Source organism: Cebidichthys violaceus, unplaced genomic scaffold (assembly GCF_023349555.1).
Source record: "Cebidichthys violaceus isolate CVI_PGR_0920_01 unplaced genomic scaffold, fCebVio1.0.p SCAF_65, whole genome shotgun sequence".
Taxonomy (NCBI): domain Eukaryota; kingdom Metazoa; phylum Chordata; class Actinopteri; order Perciformes; family Stichaeidae; genus Cebidichthys; species Cebidichthys violaceus.
Genome location: NW_027176872.1, coordinates 161,499 through 181,244, shown reverse-complemented (window position 1 = coordinate 181,244; position 19,746 = coordinate 161,499). Strand labels below are relative to the sequence as shown.

At 39.6% G+C, this 19,746-nt stretch overlaps 1 protein-coding gene across 5 annotated transcripts in view; it reads left to right on the top strand.

Annotated features, from left to right (window-relative positions):
- zdhhc3a (zinc finger DHHC-type palmitoyltransferase 3a) overlaps positions 1–19,746 on the top strand; it is a 39,741-nt gene that overhangs the window by 8,600 nt on the left and 11,395 nt on the right. For 3 of the 5 annotated variants that reach the window (XM_068734574.1, XM_068734570.1, XM_068734573.1), the window contains exons 2-3: positions 6,248–6,438; positions 9,566–9,971. In XM_068734574.1, the coding sequence (XP_068590675.1) occupies positions 9,636–9,971 (336 nt within the window). In that variant the 5' untranslated portion in view covers positions 6,248–6,438; positions 9,566–9,635. The remainder of the gene's footprint in view (positions 1–6,247; positions 6,439–9,565; positions 9,972–19,746) is intronic. The other 2 variants (XM_068734571.1, XM_068734572.1) reach the window with 2 other exon arrangements.

Sequence of the window (19,746 nt, the reverse complement as noted above, 5' to 3'; positions counted from 1 at the left end):
CTGAGGTGAGGAACAGCTGGTCACTGCCTCACCTCACTGTCTCCTCTCTGTTTGAACAGGACATGCGCTAATTCAGAGATTTTGATTATAAAAATGTTTGGAATAATACAGAAATTACATTTATAGCGCAGATCAGTAGAGAAATATTAATATTTATTTTATTTTAGCATTATTTGTTTTTTACATTTCATCATCACACCCTGACCGTACGTCCCTGCGTAGAGCTCTGGGTGAACACAGACAGCTACAGTTTGTACTTCCTGATTCAACAACAACAGGACGTCAGTGATGACAGGAGGAACATCGCGCCAACCGCGTCGCCCCAAACGCCCCAAACGCGTCGCTTCAAACGCGTCGCTTCAAACGCGTCGCTTCAAACGCGTCGCCCCAAACGCGTCGCCCCAAGCGCCACAAACGCGTCGCTCCAAACGCTTCAAACGCCCCAAACGCGTCGCTCCAAACGCCCCTAACGCGTCGCTCAAAACGCGCCGCGCAAAATTCGCATTACTGCAGTCTCATCGCGTCTGTGCCAAGACTTTGTATGTAATCTCATCACGCGAATAATTCGCCCTGCGTTCGGTGTGAACACAGCTGGCAGCCTCGTGGGGAGGGGAGGGGGGAGCTGCGCTCATGTGATTGCTTGAAAATGAGGCTGACATCTGATTGGCTACAGATAGGTCCATGTTAAAAAAAACGTATTTGTGAATCCGGCCAGGCAGGGGAGTCTCAAAAAACCCACCAACAAATGTGAAGAGATCCACAAACAAATAGAAAACATCCACACACAAATACATACAAATGCAGAAATATATTTGTTCTGTGTGCATTTGTGAGTCACATTTATTTGTAAATCCTTCTGTGTAGAGACAGACAGACAGACAGAGAGAGAGAGAGAGCACGTGCGTGCGTGTCACTGGTTGCCATGGTGACGACGCAGGGCCTGGACAGTCTGTGAGTCTGTTTGTTTATAAACATCAGTAATTAGCTGAATTAAGAACACCTGTGAGCTTGGCAGACTTTTCATGAGAAAACACTGGAAAACACCTGTCAAACAAATGCACTTTATACCAAAACCATGAGTCCAATCAATAAAATAAGTGCACCGTGAGAGAGATAAGACTCTGCCGAACGCCCTGGTATGTTTTTTTATGTTCATAGTGTTATAAATGTGAGCGCCAGCGCAAGTTACAAAACTGGTACCGTCTGCTTTCTTTGACAAATTTCTTTTCTGATTTAACATGGGGTCTAATGGAGTAGTTGGTTGGAATTCATGTCGCTCCACGGCTGTTTGAGCCAAATGTGTAAGTCCGTTGGATTCCATAGACACTTTGTTGCGACCAGCACAAGATTTCCAAGCTTTTTGGCCAAAAATGGTGTATAAAGAGTAAAAATTGTGGGAATGGGAGCAATTTGTTTGGAAAAATCACAGAACATTTTCCTGCTCTGCTTCACTCTGACCGTGATGTCATCACTCTAGCACTTAACGAGCTGCGCAATACGCACCCATTATTAAATCTGAAACAGACCCAAAGTTTTGCTGAAACTAAATCGGTGACTTCATGAAAACTATGCTAGCTAGCAAAATGTCCATTTGGCTCAATAACGTCCATCAATTTGTCTACGTTTTAAACTTTGAATTATGTAGGATGTAATACAAGCATCAAGAATATGTAGTGGGGTCTTTAAAACAACATATGTGCCGGCATTGCAAGTAGAATTGGGGGAAATGCCATTGGAGTTGAGAAGAATACAGATAATGATGACATATTGGATCAGTTTACAAGGACATAACAACCATCCAACAATAAGTGCAATTGCGCCATGCTGGGAACATCAAAAAAAGCAAACAAAGAGCTTTGGTTGGGTTGTTAAGAAGAAGGCTAGTGAATTAGGTTTACTGGATAGGAGTTATTCTCCAACTGTGGTTCTGCCAGCTATTCCTCCTTGGTTACTGCCACAGCCTGAAATTGATCTTGGCCTCCTTGAACTGATGAGAGATGAACGTGGGGGAAACTGTAAGATCTTCAAGTCATATATCAGTTACCACAATTAAATACAGATTTATACAGATGGATCTAAATACTCTAAAACTGGTAGAACTGCAGCAACAGCAGCAGTAATCCCAGAATTCCATTTGGAGTGTAGGAAAAGACTCAGCGATGTTTTATCTGTGTTTACATGTGAGATGATGGACATAGTTATTGCATTACAGTGGGTAGAGGACGTCAGGCTAGAGAGAGTAGTAATTGCATCAGACTCATGTGCAGTGCTAACAAGTTTGAAATTTTGCCACTCCAGAAGCAGAGAGGATTTACTGTTTGAAATATTACAATCACTTTCCAGAATCCATCAAATGAGGGTGGCTGTCAATTTTGTGTGGGTCCATGTTAGAAGGAGAAGGCGGATAAAGCAGCAAAAAGGGCTTTGAAGAGTGGAAGACATAATGTTAATGTAAATATAAGTAAGTCAGAAGCTAAAGTGGTGATTAAGGGACAAATCAAAATGATACGTCAGAACGAATGGAATAAAGGGAGTAAAGGAAGATATCTGTTTAAAAATAAACCATTGGTTGGGAGTGCAGGATCTAGTGGACGAACTAGAAAAGAGGAGACGATTATGACAAGACTAAGGAATGGCCATACTGGTCAGTTCCCTCTATGTTATTGGAAAGCATAATAATGGAAAATGTGAATTTTGTGAAGAAGAAACTGTGGACCATGTTTTATTGTCCTGTCAGAGGAAAGAGTCAGTGAGAGAAGTTTTGAAAAAAGGTCTAAGAGAGACTGGAGAGGAGAATACCATTAATGTATTAAAGAAAAGCTTTAGTGACAAATGTTGGAAACTTTTTCTGGAATATTCAGAGTTAACCAGACTAATGAATACAATTTGAGAAAAAAATTAATTATTTATTTTTTCTATTTGTGTATATATATATTTATATATATATATTTGTATATACATATCTTTATTTATTTACACACATATCGGTATATGTATGTGTGTATGTATATGTTTATTTTCGTTTGGTTGTCGTATTAGAGTCCTTAGTCCACACTCCAGATTAGTGGGTGGAGGTAATGCACACGAAAGCTGTTTGCCAACCGCCATAAAAACAAAAGAAGAAGAAGCAGGCGGCTGGAAACGGTCCGACTTGAACGCAGTTTTTTGTCACCGCCCCCCTCTGCATCCGCCTGCTCTCGTTTGCTTTCCAGACGAGGCACAGTTTATCTCGAACGAGCCTAATGTTCATGACCTACTGAATGTCTGTCTGTTGATAATGTTCAATAACGAGAGAGAGAGAGAAAAAAAACCCGCCAACCGCCGTAAAACCAGAAAAAGAAGAAGAAGAAGAAGAAGGAGAATAGGGGAAAAATACATCTACCACTGTGCAACACCAGTGCCTTCGGTTAGAGATAGCAATTCCGCGCCGGTCCACGCCAGCTCGAGTGTTGCTGCAGAATGCCGTCTACCTCGAGCACAAATTAACAAGGTAAGACTGGTTTTCTTGAGTGCATTAGCTTACGTTAACTGGTTACAAATTAACCAGATAAGGCTGTGTTGGAGTGCATTAGCTGACTGGCTAGTCAGCACCTGTTATTGTTTTAATGCAAAAGTTAACATCAAGAAGTTTACAACGTGACGGACCCCAGCCTACTTTTCACGTGTTTATAACGTCATGTGTAATTTAACGATAACGACCCGCGGCTTGCGGTTTTGCATGGTCGAATGAATTTGCACATATTAAAGCTAACGTCTGATCTAAAGCTAACGTTGCTACGTTGTATGCACGTGCACCACTTTATATCGCGGTAAGCTGCATTGGTTGTTTTTTGTTAGCTAGTTAACATGTTGCTTCGCCGTTCGTTAGTGTTGGTGGCGTTAAAACTCGAGTGCTTTAGCCTGCTAGTTTACTCTTAAGTTACCCGCGCGCGTGTACCATTACAGTGCACTAGATACCGTCCAGCTAATGAAGTAGACATAAAGCAACACGCCGTTCTTTTGTGCATCCCATTTCCTGTTGTTACTAGTAAGACTCCTTGACCTATGCTTTTCCTTCCCTGATGATAAAAGACAAATAATTGTTGGAATGCTGATTCAGCATTCCAAGTATTGTGATCCTAATCTTTATTGTTGGAATGCTGATTCAGCATTCCAAGTATTGTTCTTCGAATCTTTGTTGTTGGAATGCTGATTCAGCATTCCAAGTATTGTTCTTCAAATCTTTATTGTTGGAATGCTGATTCAGCATTCCAAATATTGTTCTTCGAATCTTTATTGTTGGAATGCTGATTCAGCATTCCAAGTATTGTTATCCTAATCTTTATTCTTCAACTATTTCTTCCGTACATATTTTGGCACTTAATAACTTCCACATTTCTTAAGCTACAGAAACCGTTCAAATATGAAAATGTTCAGCTTTTTCAGGAGAGGGGTGCTATGTCTTTTTGTTTCTAATATTTCAACTTTTTTAATTATTAAGCTTTTAGCAATTTTTTTTTGAATGGGATGTCTATGGAGAAACTTTTCAAATCCTCTTAAACTTGTTCAACTTTCAGATCATTCTACTTCCTCATACTTTCAGCTACAGACACCATTTAAACTTTCAAATGTTGAGAAAACACTGATCAATGATTGTATGTTATAATCATTTTGATATCTTTTATACTTTTTGAGCTGTAGCAATTTTGCTTTTATGTGTTTTTCAGTCCTTTTCTGCTTTTATAATGGGTGTGTATTGCGCAGCTTAGAGTGCGTGATGTCACCGCTAGAGTGAAGAGAAGCTTGAGATTCCTGTGAAAAAAATATTTGTCTTTTGCGACTGACTCGTCAATTTTCACTCTACATGCATAATTTTTGGATGGAAACGTAGCTAATCTTGTCCTTGTCATAGACATATGACTGTGGAATCTCACAGATTTACATATTTGGCACAAAAGTCTTTACTTGAGAGGAAAACCAACTTACTCCTCCATAGACCCCAATGTTAAAACGTACTTCAAAAAAGTCTTGCACAGACAACCGTACCCCATTTCTAAATCGCCATTGAAGCCACTTTTTTTTACACTACAGACACAATTTTCGCATGATCTGTTCTTCAAGTCATCCTCCCTCTCCAGTATTAATATTGGAGCAATAGGGGCTATGGTTATGGTGTTTTTGGGGTTTTGTTTGACAGATGTTTCCCAGTCTTTTCTCATGAAAAGGCAGCCAGGCTCACAGGTGTTCGTGCTTGAGCTAATTACTGATGTTTATAAACACACAGACTCACAGACACAAGCCTCACTCTATCTCTCTGTGTGTCTCTCTCTCTCTCTGCGTGTGGATCTTTCTCTCTGTGTGTCTCTCTATCTCTCTGTGTGTCTCTCTCTCTCTCTCTCTCTCTGCGTGTGTATCTCTTATACAGTCATTCAGGTATTAGAGACTTTTAGAGGACCCCCCCCACACACACACACACGCACACACCATTTTAAAGTACAAGCCCCACCGAATGAATTCCATCTGAAATGCTTTTGATGAAGCCTGTCATTTAATAACCTGTTTGTGTTTATCTAACATTATGATTCAGTCTCCTCTCCTCCTGTCTCACCCACCCAGCCCCACCCTTTCAAAATAAAAGCCCCATGGATTAACTGTATTTAAACATTAAGCTCAAAATGAGGCTTTTTTGTTGAAATAATGAATGCTCTTACTAATACTACGACAACTACTACTACTGCTGCTAATATTTCTAGTATTACTACTACTGCTACTAATACTACTACTACTACTTCTACTACAACTTTTGCTGTTGCAACTATTACCACTACTACTACTGCTATTATTACTACCACTACTGCTAATACGACCAGTACTACTATTACTTATACTACAACTGCTACTACTACTACTACTGCTGCTATTCATACTACTACCAGTACTAATACTACTACAGCTATTGGTATGAATGCTACTAGTATTTCTACTACTGCTATTACTGCTACTTCAAATACTGCCATTACTATTACTAATACTACTACTTCTTCTACTACTACTACTGTTATATTAAATACAACAACCACTGCTATGTGTAGGGGGTGAATACAGTGTGAAAGTGGTACATTTTAGTTTTTAAAATCTGCACAAAATTTACCAACCAAAAATGTATTTTGACTTTTTACTTGTATTGTTACAGAATGGGAAGGGGAAAAAAAGAAAACTTTAAAGAGGGGTGAATATTTATTATAGTCTCTATATGCTTGTTTTTCAGTAGAATACAGACCCGGAGGAATTTTGTGTCAAGGGAGTTGAACTTGGAATACTCAGTCCAACAACAATAAGCATCGCCCTGGTTATTGAGGAACGGATTGTCCTGGATGATGTATGCAACTTCCCAACTGCATTTGCCCCTTTGTTTGGGCTCATCTAGGCTCTTAACCTGGACTATCCGAAGGACTTAAGGTACACATTTTTGAAGTAATTCAAAAGGTGTTCAGGAACCTTGGTACCCAGTGCTCTGCCTGGGTTCAGGCCTTAAAGAACAGTTTACTGAAGTAGCCTGCCATATCTAAACCACGCCTATGGTCTTGGCTGGATTTTCATGAGGGACTGAAATGTCGCCAACTTGACCAAATGCCAATGGTATGAGTTGACCAAATTGGTCAACATCCTTGAGTATTAGATGTCAAACAAGTTTATTTTTGTTGTGTCTTTGGGTTTAAAATGGCAGGAAATGAAGATTTTAAGGATGTTGACCCTCTGCTGTCTACTATTCAAGTGTTGAAATTGAAAGACAATAATATTGTTTTACAAGCAAATGTTTACTTATTGTTATTAAACATTTTGTGTTTTAAGATGTTTTTGTTTTCTTTAACGGTGTACATTTTTATTTAATTAAAAATTAAGGCTGTAAAAAAAGTGAGAAAATGTAAAAAAGTTAAGCAACCAGCTGCAAAGCTTTTTTGAGTATACTCAACTAATGGAGAGTGAAATTTAGTAACAAAACATTTTAAGTTTAAAACCAGATGCACCCGAGGGTCCCCCATTTGGATGCAGAGTACATAAAAACTTAGAGAGTTTTGTGTTAAAAGTAACTGGCAGAGAACCCACGAAGAACGAATGATGATAATAATTGATGTTATAGTTCTGCAGAAACCTCAGCGTCCTGGGAACAACATGAACTAGGTCACTTCTACATGAGACAAACACATCTCCCATCAGCCAAGCAAACAAATAACAAAATATCATAAATCATACTCGATATGACTGGGACAGACCGGAGAAAACAGCTGCTACACTCCGTTAGCAACGTGCTACCTACGAACATGCAGCATGAAAAAGCACGTCCGCTTGACGGAGATTACGGACATAGTTTCCATTTCTCTCTCCGGTAAACCATCGCAGAGATATTCAGCTTCGAACACAAAAAGTCACACAGCTTTCATCAAATATTGTACTCACTTTTGGTCGAATCTCAGCGAAAAAATGAAATATCTCCGTACTTCCACTGTTTGTTATGTCCAGCTGCATGTGCTCCGTGTGAATCCGTTCGATTCGTGTCTCTCCGACACTCCTCGGCTTCTTGGGGAGGGTTGGAAGCTCAGCAAATTAGATTTCAGATCTGCCATCAGATGGGACGTTTTTGAGCTTTATTGGCTGATAGTGCTGTCAATCATCTAGCTTTCAATTCCAGGCAATTCTATTGGCTCCTACGGTTCGAAGGATGTCTCAATGGTGAAAATCTGAGAAGGGGGGGCTGAGATACAGCCCTGAACAGAGAGAGTGGGCTGAATCTGAAGCAGTATTTGACCTTAAACTAAACAACTAAAAAGGGCTTAGAAAGAGCTTAAAACACTCAAAAAAGGTCCAATCTTCTGTCTTTTGATTCATTGAACATCAGGAGTGATACATAGAAGTGATATAGAGTGTTTTTGAATTTAAAAAATATTTTTTTATTCAAATATTGGAATATTTAATCAGTTTTCTAATTTTATATGCTCTATATTTTATAAATGTTTCACTGTATCTATGTATAGCTGTGTATATAGAGCCTATATCAGTTGTTCTAAGAGCTCAGCATATTTAAAGTCTTGGATTTCCATACTTTCCAAAAAACAATATCCTAAAAGTGCTGTTTTTCCAGGGCGAGCTTTTGAGTTTTCCAAGTTGTGCTGTGTTCCATCCTTATCTTATGTGAACCTGTAACATGTATTCTGATAGTTCCATCATTTTTCTCATCTCAAAAATATATAATTTTTTTTTTATTTAATTATACACTTAATTAGGTATTTCTTATCTTTATTCTAGCTGAGGCCTGCAAATAGGCCTCGTGTATATAAGGTTAAAGTAAGGTTCACTCAACTTAAAATATGCAGTGCTGTTGAAGTATGTTTTCAATCTATAAGAACACACAATTTCAAGTTTCTCCAATTTGAAATTTCAAGTGTTCTTAACTTAAGTACATGAGTAGACGTGAGGATCAAATTCAATATTTTAAGTTATGTTAACTTAAGTACATCAGTAGGTCTGAATAGTAATGTTAAGTTTGACAAACTTAAGCTAGCACTTTGATTGAGCTTCTTATCCTAAGTTGACACAACACATATAAGCCCTTAGTTGAGTATACTCAAAAAAGCATTGCAGCTGGTTGCTTAACTTTTTAAAGTTTTCTCAACTTTTCTTTTTTTAGAGTGAGCCTCAGCAATTAGTTGATTGACAAAAAAATAATTGGCAACAATTATGTTTTGTTCATCAAGTGGTTTCTGGCTTCATACACTAGTCTACTGTGCATATATACTTCATTTCAGGTGTCACATTTTACACAGCTTTTTTATTTAAACTTTAACTTGTTTTTTCTTGTGTTATTTTCTGACATGTTGTAGACAAATCTATTAATTAAAAATAATCACCCGATTAATCGATAATGAAAATAGTATAATAATAATAATAAACATTATAGCCCCATTAAACAGCAGTCACACTCATGAAATATGTTTCCTGTATGAAATGGCTTCTCTGCGCTCACTTCTTCAAAGTTGTTTGTTTTATCAACATTTTTATGGGTATTGAGGTTGTTTTTATTTTAAGTTGGGGCTGCACAAGAAATTGGATTATGACCTTCTGCGATTCATAAATTGCTGGAGGTGCAATATTTATTACGGCGAAGTGTGTCAAAATACCATTAAAAAAAATGTTTTTATTAAATAAATAAAAAAAGCTGCAGAGATATCCTGGCCTACACATCATATTTTATTTTACAGACTAAAGTTATAATCTTTGTTTGCTACAGATTCATACAAAAACTCACACCATAATCATTTAAAAGTTTTTCAATGAAAATGTGAATAATTATGTAAAAATGATAATTCCCTCTAATATCGAAAATCATATTGGATTGCAATATCAGTCAAGATATTGACTAAAATGTTTTCTAAATGGTTAAGCCCTGTTTCAGGTGGGGTTGTTGAACACTGCACTCTTTGGCTGGCGTAGCGAATGCTTAGTCTCAACTGTTGATAAAACCCTTTTTCCTTCTAAGGAAGCCTTAACCTTGCCTCTAAACTGCAACCCTCCTGCTCCTCTCCTCCAGCATGCAGTGACTGAGACCTGAAGGCACAGTGGATCCGGTGGCAGCAGCGGGTGTCTAGCTTAGATGAAGGATGAAGAGCCCAGTGCACAGATGCAGGGATGTGGAGCGCGGGCAGGGCAGGACCGGGGCCGGGACCAGCTGCCTACAGGCCGAGCAGCGCATCCCTATCTCCAAAGACGTCATCACTTCCTCTGCGGCCTCCGCCATGTGGTTCATCAGGGACCTCTGTGGCATCGTGTGTGCCGTCATCACCTGGCTCCTGGTGTTGTATGCAGACTTTGTGGTCCTGTTCGTGATGCTGCTGCCCTCCAAGAATCTGACCTACAGCATTGTGAATGGGACCCTGTTCAACATCCTGGCCTTCCTCGCCCTTGCCTCACACCTCAGGGCCATGTGCACTGACCCGGTAAGTGGCACTTGTTTGGCGTTAATTTATACACGCAAATAAATAATTAGGTAACATCCCAGGTGAAAAAATGTTTTATGCACCGGTCAATTTTGAGATTTTGGATCATTTAACTTCCATAACATGTCTTCTTTCAGACTACTGAAAAGAAAACATCCAAAATACACATTTAGATGTTTATTTTACCACGTGGTCTATTTGTGTCTGTATATTTCTCCTAAATTTACCAAAAGATACCATTAGACAATGACTAATTTGCATATTTAAACATAACATTTCAGAAAACTTGTAATACAAAAATGATTGTCTTAATCAACTGGAAGTTTCATGGCGATATCTAAGTTAATTTATTTTACCCTATTCACCTGTAGTGTCTTCAAAATGTCAGTACTTCTACAAAACATCTTTAATCGTTAATCTCGGTGATTATTGAGCATACACACCACGTTATAAAAATGACACAGTAACTTAAGCAACACAAACAAGATAATAAACACAATTAAAGCTGCAAGCAGCATTGATCAGGCCCTCGCAACTTCACGCACGTCGAGGGTACTGGCAGGACTCTGGTTGACGCGGCCATGCATTTCTGTGACCATCATACACTGTGCGGGAGTTAGATGATATTTCCTATAGCAAAATCATGTTGCCAGGTCTTTAGCCTCAAATGTTTTGAGTGTACCTCCGATACAATCATAAATGTAAGCCTGTTAAGATCATTAAGAAAATGAATGTGCGTGAATGCGCTTCAGTGTTTGTAACATAACAGACCGTCAGTTTACTGGAATGGGGTTCACCTCCCTGCATCGTCGAAATATTGTAGGGGGCGCTATCGAGCCGATTTGCCACTCTGAAGCATTAAAATCACATCAGATAACTACATTCAGGATATTAAATGTGTGTGACAAGTTTGATTATGTTTTGAGTATTTTTAGCCCCTCAAAAACACCTTCGTTTTTCATAGCGAAGAATGCGTCGCAATGGCCTTTCACAACGGCCTTTCACGTCGACCAGCAGCATAGCAAGATCATGTTGCCAGGTCTTAAGCCTCAAATGTTTTGAGTGTACCTCCGATACAATCATAGATGTAAGCCTGTTAAGATCTTTAAGAAAATTAATGTGTGTGAATGTGCTTCAACCCATCCCAGTTTACTGGGATGGGGTTCAACTCCCTGCAGTGCCCTGCTGATTGTATTTGGACTTACATGAAAGTTAACAGAACAGTAGTGTCATTTGCTTTTACTTGAACACTTCAATTTAACACTTTAAGCTCTTCTGTAACTTTAGATTGTAGTGTGAAGCATTCATTATAACATTTAACCTGATTCTCATGTCGAAGCTCTGGACAGATCATTTATTCTAATGTAGGCATGTTTCATACATATAGGTCAAACGTAGCACTGGGGCTGCGTTTTTGAATATTTGTAGGGGGCGCTATCGAGGCAATTTGAAACAGTCAAGTCAAAAAGCCGAATGAAATATTTATCATCATCAATGTCTTATGGCATACCTTACCAAATTAAAGACTGATCTGGGTAACTTCCTAGTCAGAGTACATCAAAGTATAAAACTTGTCATTTCCTTTTGCCAGTAGGTGGCGCTATGACTTTATGAAAATGTTGGCATGGGAATGTGCTCAAGACTGGATCAGCATCATGCATAACAAGTTTGGGGCAGATTGAATAAAGTACCTTGGAGTTACAACAACTTTCTCTTTCATGGCGAACGGCACGAAATGTGCGTGACATGGGCGTCACATAAAACAAAGGTCGTTCATTGTCAGTAGACCATTTTTACAATTGTTCATCATTAAAGTCTTAAGATCACCCTGACCAAATTTGAAGTTGATCGCATAAATTCTGTGGGAGAAGTTTGTTAAAGCACAACGCCTGAAAACGATGAAAAATGCCTAAAAATGCAAAAAAATGGGAGTATTACTGTATCGCCCCCTAGTGGTTGAATGGAATAAAAATTGGAGTGTATGTTACAGAACACAATGTGGACATACACTACAAATTTTGTGACGATAGGCCAAATGGTTTTGAAGTTATATATATTGCTGGTGAAGGACACGCCCCTATGGAATTCATTGGTCCATATATTCCTATTGCAATGGGTTATCAACAAGCTTTTAGTAACTTTTGATGATATAGATCCAATAATGATCCACAGCAAATTTGGTACCAATCAGACCCAGCTTGTAGGAGGAGTTTTTAAAAATGTGTTTTTCACAAAATTCAAAATGGCGGAAAATATTGGTAGGCGGAGCTTAGGGGTCTGGTTGGCTTTTTTGTAGAGTAGGTGGAGGTGGACATGTGTGTCGAATTTCAAGTAAATCGGACACAATGGGTAAGAGTTGCCTCAAGGCATTGCCGGTCAGACTTCTAGGGGGCGCTAGCGAGCAATTTTTTCATACTTAAGCATGGGACCCATAAATTAACAAATTTTCTCGCAGTCCTGGTATGCTTGCCAAATATGGGGAGTTTTGGGATATGATAAAGCCCCCAAAAAGGCGATTCATTTGACAGAAAAAGAAGAAGAATAATTAAAGCTGCAAGCAGCGATGAACGGGCCCTCGCCTCCTCCCGCACGTCGGGGGTGCCGGTGGGACTCCAACTTCCGCGGCCAAGAACGTCTGCGACCGTTGGACAACGCGCCTATGAAACCGATGCTTTTTTTCTGCTTTGACCGCGTGATGCTAGAAATGATGCTATGCAAATAATCCACCACTTCCTTTATCTGCTGTGCGGCGCTACAGAAGACCTGCAAACATGCATTATGTTGCTTTATATGAACTGAAAAGCACATTGTGTAAATGTCATGTATTTCGGATGCTATTTGTCAGAAAACACAGATTTCCCTTTGCCAACAGGTGGCGCTGTGAGTATTACTGAAAATTAGCTTGTAAACATCCTCAGGCCATGAGTGTTATCAACCATGTGAAGTTTGGGACTGTTTGGAACAAGTCCGGCTGAGTTACATCAGCTTCTTTGGTGGGGAATCACGCAAAGTAGCCGCCCGCTACGGCTAAGCCATTCCGTCAAACGTAAAGCTTTTGATAACTTTTAATCACAAAGGTCTTGAGACTGTACCGACCAAATTTGAAGTGGATCCGACAAAGTCCCTAGGAGGAGTTCGTTAAAGTATAGCGACTAAAAGTAAGCCTAAATCTATTGAAAAATGACACAAAAATCAATATGGCCGACTTCTGGTACATTTTAGAGCAGGGGTCGGGAACCTTTTTGACTGGGAGAGCCATAAAGGCCAAATATTTCGAAATATATTTCATTGAGAGCCATATAGTATTTTTAACGTATAATAAATTAAATATGTCTTACTTTTAATGCGACTTCTGGTGCTGCATGGTTTTGCTGATGGCCTTGTAGTCTGGTTCATACGTGATGAGGTTTTCCATTCCTTACTATTGCCAAAGCACCCGCAAAGCTAGCGGAATTCCCGTCACCTTGCCTGGTCCACACACGTAGTTGCTGCTGACTCATCTGCACTCTCCGCTGTAGCTGCTCGCATGCCCTTTTCCTGCTGTCCCCCACTGGATATTTCGATGCAAATGAAGCATGGTGCGTATCGAAGTGCCGCTTTATATTTGACCGTTTCATCAATGCAATTTTATCATTGCATATTAGACATACCGCAGATCCTGCTCTGTCCACATATGCAAATTCCTCTGTCCACGCAGCCTGGAATGCACGGTAATCATCGTCTTTTTTTCTTTTCGTCATCTTTTCCGTTGCAAGGGTTGAAGCGGATAAACTAGTTGGCTATCTGATAAAATAGATTTCTTCACCTTTACAATGACCCGGACATGCTCGCGAGCCATTGGTTCCCTACCCGACCCACAGGTGACCCGTGACCCGTGAAATTTATCTTCAAAACTAATTTCTGTTTACTTTAAAATGACACAGTATTATTAAGAAATATCACAAGTATTTTAAAATCAGTTCCAAACTGATTTTTTTTTTTTCAACTCAAAATTGTCTGGGAGCCATATGCCGTCACCGGAAGAGCCATATATGGCTCGCGAGCCATAGGTTCCCGACCGCTGTTTTAGAGCATGGTCCTAAGAGACTTATTTTTAAGTCTCTCTGAGATACATAATCCTACCAAGTTTCATACAGGTACCTCAAACGTAGCGCTGGGGCTGCTCTTTTGAAATATTGTAGGGGGCGCTATGGAGGCAATTTAAAATGGCCAAGCCAAACACCCATATAAAATATGTCTTCCCATTACCTATGACACATGTACAAAGTTTCATGAGTTTTTGAGCATCCCAAGGCAGGGAACCATCAACTTCCTTTTTCATGGCGAATGATGGGTTGTCACGGCAACAGCGTTCAACGAAAACTCCCAATATTCATGATGGTGCATCATCAATGTCTTAAGGCTATTTTTACCAAATTTCAGACTGATCTGGTGAACTGGCTAGGAGGAGTAAATAAAAGTATAAAATATGACATTTCCTTTTGCCAGTAGGTGGCGCTATGAGTTATTGAACATTTTTCAATTGATATGTACTAAGGGTTGAAGTAGCATCATGCATAAGAAAGTTCGTGAAGATTGAATAATGTACCTTGGAGTTATAACAACTTCTTTCTTCCCGGCCAATGAGGCAAAATGGCCACCCCGCCACGTCAAGGTTCTTCGATGAAAACTCTAGCTTTTGATAACTTTTCATCACAAAGGTCTTAAGAGCATCCTGACCAAATTTGAAGTCGATCGCATGATTTCTCTAGAAGGAGTTCGTTCAAATACAAAGACTGAAAACGTGAAAAATCACCAAAAAATTTAAATTGAGTGAATTACTGTAGCGCCCCCTATTAGTTGAATGGACTGAAAATTGCAGGGTATGTTCCGCCATGCAATATGCACATATACTGCAAATTTGGTGATTTTATGATACACGGTTAAGAAGTTATGTGTATTGATAAACAAGCCACGCCCCAAAAAGTTCATTGGTCCGTATCTTCTAAACGCTGTAAGATATCAACAAGCTTTTGATAACGTTCTGTGATCTAGATCCAATAATGATCCACAGCAAATTTGGTAGCAATTGGACTAAGCGTGTAGGAGTAGTTCTCAAAAATGTGTTTTTCACATAATTGAAACGCGCAAAATTCGCGTCACTGCAGTCTCATCGCGTCTGTGCAAAGACTTTGTATGTAATCTCATCACGCGAATAATTCGCCCTGCGTTCGGTGTGAACACAGCTGGCAGCCTCGTGGGGAGGGGAGGGGGGAGCTGCGCTCATGTGATTGCTTGAAAATGAGGCTGACATCTGATTGGCTACAGATAGGTCCATGTTAAAAAAAACGTATTTGTGAATCCAGCCAGGCAGGGGAGTCTCAAAAAACCCACCAACAAATGTGAAGAGATCCACAAACAAATACACACAAATCCACAAACAAATAGAAAACATTCACACACAAATACATACAAATGCAGAAATATATTTGTTCTGCGTGCATTTGTGAGTCACATTTATTTGTAAATCCTTCTGTGTAGAGACAGACAGACAGACAGACAGACAGACAGACAGAGAGAGAGAGCGCATGCGTGCGTGTCACTGGTTGCCATGGTGACGACGCACGGCCTGGAGAGTCTGTGAGTCTTTGTTTATAAACATCAGTAATTAGCTGAATTAAGAACACCTGTGAGCCTGGCAAACTTTTCATGAGAAAACACTGGAAAACACCTGTCAAACAAATGCACTTTATACCAAAACCATGGGTCCAATCAATAAAATAAGTGCACCGTGAGAGAGATAAGACTCTGCCGAACGCCCTGGTATGTTTTTTATGTTCGTAGTGTTATAAATGTGAGCGCCAGCGCAAGTTACAAAACTGGTACCGTCTGCTTTCTTTGACAAATTTCTTTTCTGATTTAACATGGGGTCTAATGGAGCAGTCGGTTGGAATTCATGTCGCTCCACGGCTGTTTGAGCAAAATGTGTAAGTCCGTTGGATTCCATAGACACTTTGTTGCGACCAGCACAACATTTCCAAGCTTTTTGGCCAAAATGGTGTATAAAGAGTACAAATTGTGGGAATGGGAGCAATTTGTTTGGAAAAATCACAGAACATTTTCCTGCTCTGCTTCACTCTGACCGTGATGTCATCACTCTAGCACTTAACGAGCTGCGCAATACACACCCATTATAAAATCTGAAACAGACCCAAAGTTTTGCTGAAACTAAATCGGTGACTTCATGAAAACTATGCTAGCTAGCAAAATGTCCATTTGGCTCAATAACGTCCATCAATTTGTCTACGTTTTAAACTTTGAATCATGTTTCTACGTTAAAGTATGGCTAGTCAATATGGGTCCAAAGTTAAGTGTTTTTTTTGCTTTCTTCACGCCGAAATCCCATTCAAGTCAATGGGCCGTTTTTTCATCGTAGATCGCGATTTTCGGGGAAACCGCTGGACGAATTTCTTATAAAAGTCATAGCTCACGATTCCCGATCAAGCCGCACGTGTTGAATTACTTTTTGAGCAGGTGTTGGCAACGCTGTGGGACTAGTTTTGCGGCAAACTCTGATGTGGAAGATGGAGAATAAGAATAACTAGAAAATGCATTTCCTGCTGAAAATGCGTTGGAATGCTGAAAGCTGAAATGAATTGCAAAAACATTGCTGAAAATACAGAAATGAGAGACTACCAGTCTGAAAAATGTTGAAGCTCGAAAGCATTTAAACTGCACTGCTGAAAACCCTGCTAGTTGAAACGTCTAACTATGGTGTCTGTAGCTGAAAGTATGAGAAAGAAGGCTTTGTAAGTTGAAGAAGTTTAACAGGATTTGAAGATTTTCTCCATAGATATCCCATTCAAAACAAATTGCAAAAAGCTTAATAATTCAAAAAGTTTAAAGATTACAAATGTGAAAAATATCATCCCTCTCCTGAAAAAGCTGAATATTTTGATATTCGAACAGCTTCTGTGGCTTAAAAAATGTCAGCAGTAGTGATATTTGTAGTAGTAGAAGTTGTAGTTGTAGTAGAAGTATTATTAGTGGTAGAAGTATTAGTAATTAGAAGCAGTATAAGTAGTAGTATCAGTAGTCGTAGAAATAGCTGTAGTAGTGGTCGTAGTATTTAAAATAACAGTTGTCGTAGTAGAAGTAGTAATAGTAATGGCAGTATTTGAAGTGATAGTGTAGTATTAGTACTAGTAGCAATCGTACTAATAGCTGTAGTAGTATTGGTACTGGTAATAGCATGAATAGCAGCAGTAGTGGTAGCAGAGAGAGCCAGAGGGAGAGACCGAAAGAAAGACAGAGAGAGAAACACAGAATGACAGGAAGACAGAGATAGAGAGACTGAATGAAGGCGTGTGAGAGAGTGAGAAAGGCAGACAAACAGTTATATGTACTGAGTGAGTGAGGGAGACAGGAGGACAGTCATCTGGATTGAGTGAGAAGAGCAGACAGACAGTTATATGTACTGAGTGAGTGGGAGAGAGAGACAGGCAGACCGACAGTTAGATGGACTGAGTATGTGGGAGAGAGAGACAGGCAGACAGACGGTTAGATGGACTGAGTGTGTGGGAGAGAGAGACAGGCAGACAGACAGTTAGATGAACTGAGTGATTTGGAGAGAGAGACAGGCAGACAGTCAGATGGACTGAGTGTATGGGAGAGAGAGAGACAGGCAGACAGAGTTATATGAACTGAGTGAGTGAGTGAGACAGGCAAACAGACAGTTATATGTACTATGTTAGTGAGTGAGACAGGTAAACAGACAGTTATATGAACTGAGTGAGTGAGTGAGACAGGTGGACAGACAGTTATATGTACTGAGTGAGTGAGTGAGACAGGTGGACAGACAGTCATCTGATTGAGTGAGAAGAGCAGACAGACAGTTATATGTACTGAGTGAGTGGGAGAGAGAGACAGGCAGACCGACAGTTACATTGACTGAGTGATTTGGAGAGAGACAGGCAGACAGACAGTTATATGTACTGAGTGAGTGAGTGAGGCAGACAGACAGTTATATGTACTGAGTGTGTAGAGAGAGACAGAGAAAGAGAGAGTGTGTGTGTGTGTGTGTGTGTGTCATTGGTTCCCATGGTGACGACGCAGCAGTTGGAGAGTCTGTGAGTCTGTGTTTTTAAACATTAGTAATTAGCTCAAGCACGAACACCTGTGAGCCTGCCGCCTTTTCATGGAAAAAAAACTGGAAAACACCTGTCAAACAAAACCACAAAACTCCCATAACCATAGCCCCTATTGCTCCGATATTAAGACTGAAGTGCAAGGATGACTTGAAGAACAGCTCATGCGAATATTGGATCTGTAGTGTAAAAAAAAGTGGCATCAATGGCGATTTAGAAATGGGGTACGGTTGTCTGTGTAAGCCTTTTTTGAAGTACGTTTTAACATTGGGGTCTATGGAGGAGAAAGTTGGTTTTCCTCTCAAGTAAAGGCTTTTGAGCCAAATGTGTAAACCTGTGGGATTCCAAAGTCATATGTCTACGACAAGGACAAGATTAGCTACGTTTCCATCCAAAAATTATGCATGCAGAGTGAAAATTGAGGAGTCAGTCGCAAAAGACAAATATTTTTTTCACAGGAATCTCAGGCTTCTCTTCACTCTAGCGGTGACATCACGCACTCTAAGCTTCGCAATACACACCCATTATAAAAGCAGAAAAGGACTGAAAAACACATGAAAGCAAAAATGCTACTATTCAAAAAGTGTAAAAGATATCAAAATGATTATAACATACAATCATTGGTCAGGGTTTTCTCAACATTTGAAAGTTTAAATGGTGTCTGTAGCTGAAAGTATGAGGAAGTAGAATGATCTGAAAGTTGAAGAAGTTTAAGAGGATTTGAAAAGTTTCTCCATAGACATCCCATTCAAAAAAAAATTGCAAAAAGCTTAATAATTAAAAAAGTTGAAAGATTAGAAACATAAAAAGACATAGCACCCCTCTCTTGAAAAAGCTGAACATTTTCATATTTGAACGGTTTCTGTAGCTTAAGAAATGTGGAAGTTATTAAGTGCCAAAATACGTACGGAAGAAATAGTTGAAGAATAAAGATTAGGATAACAATACTTGGAATGCTGAATCAGCATTCCAACAATAAAGATTCGAAGAACAATACTTGGAATGCTGAATCAGCATTCCAACAATAAAGATTAGGATAACAATACTTGGAATGCTGAATCAGCATTCCAACAATAAATATTCGAAGAACAATACTTGGAATGCTGAATCAGCATTCCAACAATAAAGATTCGAAGAACAATACTTTGAATGCTGAATCAGCATTCCAACAATAAAGATTATGATAATAATACTTGGAATGCTGAATCAGCATTCCAACAATAAGCCCGCAGGATTACAGTCAGTGTGCTTTGGCACAAGCAGTATTACTGCCTCATGCCCCAAAGCCATACTGAATAAGCCCGCAGGATTACAGTCAGTGTGCTTTGGCACAGGCAGTATTACTGCCTTGTGCCACAAAGCCACATTGAATAAACATTTGAAGAACAATAGGTCCTACTCTACCGACTACGTCAGTGCTCGGGCCTATTAATAAACATTAGAATAACAATAGGTCCTCCGCTCCGACTACGTCGGTGCTCGGGCCATAATAATAATAATAATAATAATAATAAACATTTGAAGAACAATAGGTCCTACTCTTACCGACTATGTCAGTGCTCCGGCCTAATAATAAACATTAGAATAACAATATGTCCTCCGCTTCGACTACGTCGGTGCTCGGGCCCTAACAAATCCAGTATCCAATA